This window comes from Mandrillus leucophaeus, unplaced genomic scaffold, assembly GCF_000951045.1.
Source record: "Mandrillus leucophaeus isolate KB7577 unplaced genomic scaffold, Mleu.le_1.0 Scaffold237, whole genome shotgun sequence".
Taxonomy (NCBI): domain Eukaryota; kingdom Metazoa; phylum Chordata; class Mammalia; order Primates; family Cercopithecidae; genus Mandrillus; species Mandrillus leucophaeus.
In genome coordinates, this window is record NW_012102443.1 from 598,228 (window position 1) to 604,049 (window position 5,822).

General features: G+C 52.0%; 1 protein-coding gene across 2 annotated transcripts in view; it reads left to right on the forward strand.

Moving 5' to 3' along the window:
- ANKLE2 (ankyrin repeat and LEM domain containing 2) overlaps positions 1–5,822 on the forward strand; it is a 48,600-nt gene that overhangs the window by 16,006 nt on the left and 26,772 nt on the right. For both annotated transcript variants that reach the window (XM_011982213.1, XM_011982214.1), the window contains 2 exons: positions 1,634–1,827; positions 2,162–2,350. In XM_011982213.1, coding sequence (XP_011837603.1) covers positions 1,634–1,827; positions 2,162–2,350 — 383 coding nt within the window. The remainder of the gene's footprint in view (positions 1–1,633; positions 1,828–2,161; positions 2,351–5,822) is intronic.

Below are 5,822 nucleotides of genomic sequence, written 5' to 3' on the forward strand. Positions count from 1 at the left end.
CCAGGATGGTCTCGATCTCCTGACCTCGTGATCCACCCGTCTCGGCCTCCCAAAGTGCTGGGATTACAGGCTTGAGCCACCGCGCCCGGCCTCTATACCTACTTCTAGGACTAGGGCATCTGCAAAAGTCGGGCTCGTCTGTAGGAACTGTCCAGCCCGAAGTCTGCCTCCTCTCCACCTCCTAGCTCAGAACTCGGGTTTTGTGTGAAGAGGCTCTTCACAGTCAGTGTGGGGTAGAGCCTCTGCCTTTACCTTTCGTCTGGCCTCAGCTCCTGCTCCCTCTCCCAGCTCACAGTTGTCTGGGCTTCTCTGGAGGGTTGGTACTCCAGAGGAATGGTGCCCCCTCTCCCTCCAGTCATCTGCCTGTCCTCAGTCAGCCTTACACAGGTGCTTCCTGGATGGAAACCAGAGTGGCTTCTAACAGGTACAGATTTCCTTCTTTGCAATTTGTGAGAATTCCTCAGAAGGAAATCACTTTAAGACAGAAATCATGCCGGGCACGGTGGCTCATGCCTGTGATTCCAGCACTTTGGGAGGCCAAGGTGGGTGGATCACTTGAGGTCAGGAGTTGGAGACCAGTGTAGCCTACATGGTGAATCCCTGCTTCTACCAAAAATATAAAAAACTGGCTAGGTGCAGTGACTCACACCCGTAATTCCAGCATTTGGGGAGGCTGAGGTGGGTGGATAATCTCAGGTCAGGAGTTTCAGACTAGCCTGGCCAACATGGTGAAACCCTGTCTCTACTAAAAATACAAAAATAAGCTGGCCGTGGTGGCAGGTGCCTGTAATCCCAGCTACTTGGGACGCTGAGGCAGGAGAATTGCTTGAAACCGGAAGGCAGAGGTTGCAGTGAGCCACGATCGCACCACTGCACTCCAGCCTGGGCGAAAGAGCAAAACTCCGTCCCCACAAAAAAATCAGCAGGGTGTGGTGGCTCCTTAATCCTGTGATCCTTTGCAGCCACACTGTGCACATCGAAGGTCTTGTGTGATTGCTGGGAGTGTTCCCTTGCCCACAACTGCCGTCATTCCTCCTCCACCTACTGACCAAGCTTTCAGAGTTCACTGGCCGGGTGTGGTGACTCATGCTTGTAATTCCAACATTTTTGGGAGCTGAGGCAGAAGGATCCCTTGAAGCCAGGAGTTGGAGACCAGCCTGGGCAACATAGTGAGACCCCATCTTTAAAAATACATTTATATATACGGATATAAGCCAGGCGTGGTGGCACACAACTGTAGTCCCAGCTACTTGGGGGGCTGAGATCACTTGAGCCCAGGAGGTCGAGGCTGCAGTGAGCTGTGATCGTGCCACTGCACTCCAGCCTGAGTGACAGAGCCAGACCCTGTCTCTGAAAAAACACAAAGTTCACCAAACTTGGCCTCATTCACAGAGCGTTTCCCAGCAAGCTTGCGGCAGGGTCTGGCTGCTCTCCTCCACTTGCTCTGCTCACAGGGGCGTGCTGGCTGCTGTTACATGCTGGGGCTGGTGGCCGCAGGCCCATCTCATCGTTTCTCACCTGTGCCTCCCAGTTGGCCCAGAAGCCTGTGTGGAAAGCTCCTTATCCCTCATCATAGGGTGTATGAGTGACTTGGTGAAACTAATCTTTCTTAAATTCTGTCTCTTACCGACAGATGGTTTGTGCTTGTCTGAATCAGAAACAGTCAACAAAGAGCGAGCGAACAGCTATAAAAATCCCCGCACGCAGGACCTCACCGCCAAGCTTCGGAAAGCTGTGGAGAAGGGAGAGGAAGACACCTTTTCTGACCTCATCTGGAGCAACCCCCGGTATCTGATTGGCTCAGGGGACAACCCAACTATTGTGCAGGTAGGTGTGCAGCCTCGCTGGTTCCGTCGGGTAGGTGCACGGCCTGGCCGGTTCCATCGGGTAGGTGTGTGGCCTGGCCGGTTGCATCAGATGAGTGCGCGGCCTGGCCGGTTGCATCAGGTGGGTGCACGGCCTCGCCGGTTCCGTCAGTGGGTGCGCGGCCTCGCCGGTTCCGTCAGTGGGTGTGCGGCCTGGCCGGTTCCGTCAGGTGGGTGTGCGGTGTGGCTGGTTCCGTCGGGTGGGTGTGCGGCCTGGCCGGTTCCATCGCAGCACTCGGCGACAGACGTGTCCACGTGTCACAGATGGGAGCTCAGTGCGTGCGGGTCTCTTTCAGGAAGGGTGCAGGTACAACGTGATGCATGTTGCTGCCAAAGAGAACCAGGCTTCCATCTGCCGGCTGACTCTGGACGTGCTGGAGAACCCCGACTTCATGAGGCTGATGTACCCCGATGACGACGAGGCCATGCTGCAGAAGCGCATCCGCTACGTGGTTGACCTGTATCTGAACACCCCCGACAAGATGGTGCGTGCCCACCCTCCACTGACGCTTTCTTTTTTAAATTGTTTAAAATTTCTTCCCCAGAAGAATGCTTTATTGACCAGTCACTCATTGGTGTAATAACTTTGGGGAAAAGACACATAGTTACACCCCTGCAGCCTGCCTTCTCACCACGTCCCACGGGACAGAGGGCACCGAGTGCTGGGCTTCCCTGGCCCCTGCGTCTTTGTCGTGTGTGCAGTGCTGTCCCCAAGGGTGTCTGAGCTGTCTGGGGACATGGTTGTCAGAGGACATTTGCTCTGCTGAACAGGATACCTTGAGCTGAGCAGCCTTTCTCCTCCTGGGAGTGGCAGAGCTGGGCACACCACAGGCAGGCCCTCAGTGTCCTGCCAAGAGCCACTGAGGCACAGAGCTGCCCCTGCAGACCACGGCGCCTAACATGCAGGACTGTGTGAGAAAGAGACTGCTGGGGTGTGACTGCTTAGAAATAGGAACGATCTTCCTCGCTCTTGAGAAAAGGCGACAGCAATCCTGGCCAATGCCCACACCCCACCCTCCACCTGACCTGTGGGATCGTTTCATCCCAAGTGCAGCAAGCAGGCGAGTTGGAGTCACCGATGAGTGCCCCCGCGGGCTAGGCCCATGCAAGGCAGCACTGTGAAGGGGGCACAGCTCTTCTAAAGGGTGCTAAAGACAGGCTTTTCCTTCTCTTGGCCCCTCCCACCCCCAGGAGCCCAAGAGTCCTTCAGGGCAGAGTAGGGAGCCAGGGGAGCTGCTCTGCTTGAGAAGAGAAGCAAGTTTTATACACTGGGATGAAGCGTATTAGTCAAATCAACACCCCAACTGGAACAGGCGGTCACGCAGGCCAGGTGTAAAATCCCACACAGTGCTCACAGCTGTTAAGCAACCCTCATTTATATATTTATCATAAACAAAGCATAAGGCAATGTGAGGCTTGAATTTTAGCTTGAGTCTGAACAAATAATATTCTCTCATTAGGAGGCTTAAGCTGCTTTGCCTAATTTCAATTTTTGAAAGGTCCATTGCTTAAAAAAAATAACGAATTTGCTTTTCGTTAAAGCTAGATTAGTGCAACAATTAAGCAGTTGTTGATAATCAGTTTATTTTCTGGGGGGGTCTCAGAAAATGGAGAGTTTTGTTCAACATTTCAAGATAAGAAGCTCGTGGAACAGATAGGGCTTTCTGGGCGATTGCACTCCTTCTGCGAGGTAAGGAAGGAGGAGGTGAGAAACGCCACTCAACGCGTGCGGCTCTTCAATCCTTCAACATTCTGACGGGCTAACCTGATTTTTTTTTTTTTCTTTTTTCTTGAGATGGAGTCTTGCTCTGTCTCCCAGGCTGGAGTGCAGTGACGCAATCTCGGCTCTCTGCAAGCTCCGCCTCCTGGGTTCAACCGATTCTCCTGCCTCAGCCTCCTGAGTAGCTGGGACTACAGGCACCTGCCACCATGCCTGGCAAATTTTTTTTGTATTTTTAGTAGAGACGGGGTTTCACCGTGTTAGCCAGGATGGTCTCAATCTCCTGACCTCGTGATCCGCCCGCCTCGGGCTCCCCAAGTGCTGGGATTACAGGCGTGAGCCACCGCACCCGGCCACTAACATGATTCTTAAAGGGAGCCTGGGCTTTGGCTCAGTGTTTCAAATCCTCCGCCCTGTCCACTTCCTGTACCCCTAGGAAGGACAGCACAGTTATCTGTTTCAACTACAAACTTTAGTGTAAAACTGGGTACACGACTGTTTAATTCATGTGGATGGCCTCCCAGCACTTAGGGAGGCTGAGGTGGGCAGATCGCTTGAGCCCAGGAGTTTGAGACCAGCCTGGGCAACATGGCAAAACTCTGTCTCTACAAAAAATTTTAAAAAACAAATTAGCCAAGGGTGGTGGCACATGCCTGTAGCCCCAGCTACTCAGGAGGCTGAGGTGAGAGGATCCCCTGAGCCCAGGACGCAGAGGCTGCAATGAGCCGAGATGGCGCTACTATACTGCAGTCTGGATGACAGAGCAAGACCCTGTCCCCACCACCGAAAGAGGCACGGTTTTCAGTGGTTGAACAATGCATAAGTAAGAATTCTTAAAGAATTGATGTATTTTTGTGAGGGAAAGCCCAGTGACAGCTTAGAGCCAGGAATTATAAACTCTTAGTAAAACCCGGGAGTGTGGAATGTCGTGTTGTGGTGGGTAGAAGAGAGTGTCAAAGAAGCATATTGTGGGGAGGCATAATTTTGTTATTTGGATAACACAGTGAATATGATATGTTGAGCTGCAAAAAAAAAATTTTTTTTTTGAGACGGTGTCTTGCTCTGTGCCCCAGGCTGGAGTGCAGTGGCACAATCTCAGCTCACTGCAACCTCTGCCTCCCAGGCTCAAGCGATGCTCCTGACTCAGCCTCCTGAGGAGTGGGACTGCTGGCATGCAGTACCACACCCGGCTGATTTTTGTACTTTTAGTAGAGACAGAGTTTCACCATATTTGCCCAGCTGGTCTTGAGCCCCTGACCTCAAGTGGTCCGTCCGCGTTGGCCTCCCAAAGTGTTGGGATTACAGGCATGAGCCACTGCGCCCGACTGAGCTGCAAAATTGAAAAGCAAGAATAATTTTTAAATCAACAAGAGAGAAAAGGGGGAGTGTTGACATTTTGTCAAGCCAGCAAAATTATAGAAAGGGGTGAAAGTGAAAACAGTGGTTACCAAAAAAGCAATAGTGTACATGAACTAGGAAAGGGGAAGTAACATCACAGTGCGTCAGTTATGCTGAGTGTGAGCAAACTGAGTAAGGAAATGAGGTTCAACTAGGAATACATGTTCTTATTTTCACGCAGTATTCACAGAAAATGTGCATGTGTGTGTCCAGAAAGAAAACTTAGTAAATTACTGAAATTAGATATTTCAGGTTACATTTGTTTATTATAACCCCCGAAAGTAGGAATCGTTAAAGCGTGGACCAAAAATAACTATTGAGAAAGTACCAGGGTTTTTGGAGAGATCACATCCCAAGATTACGGTGTGGGTGAGAAGCAGGGCTGGAGAGAAGGTCAGCCAGAACTACAGGAAGTTACCCAGCAAGAACAGGCAGAAATCGGGGTGGTGAGGTTTGCCGAGTACAGAACAGGGTGGAAAGGGCCGTTGTGTAGTAGGGAGAATGGTGGGCCAGAAGGAAGCCGTTCTGTTGCGGGTCCTTTCTGTGTAGACCATCTGCCCGGATGCACGGCAGAGGGCCTGGGAAGCGGGAGGGGTGCGGTCATGTTTCTGAAGCAGAGGACCCGGAACCTCAGTCCTGTAAAGTAGAATGTGGACCAAGAAAGGCCTGAGGGCCGGGTGCCGTGGCTCATGTCTGTAATAACAGCACTTTGGGAGGCCGAGGCGGGTGGATCACCTGAGGTCAAGAGTTTGAGACCAGCCTGGCCAACATGGCAGAACCCTGTCTCTATTAAAAATACTAAAATTAGGGCCGGGCGCGGTGGCTCACATCTGTAATCC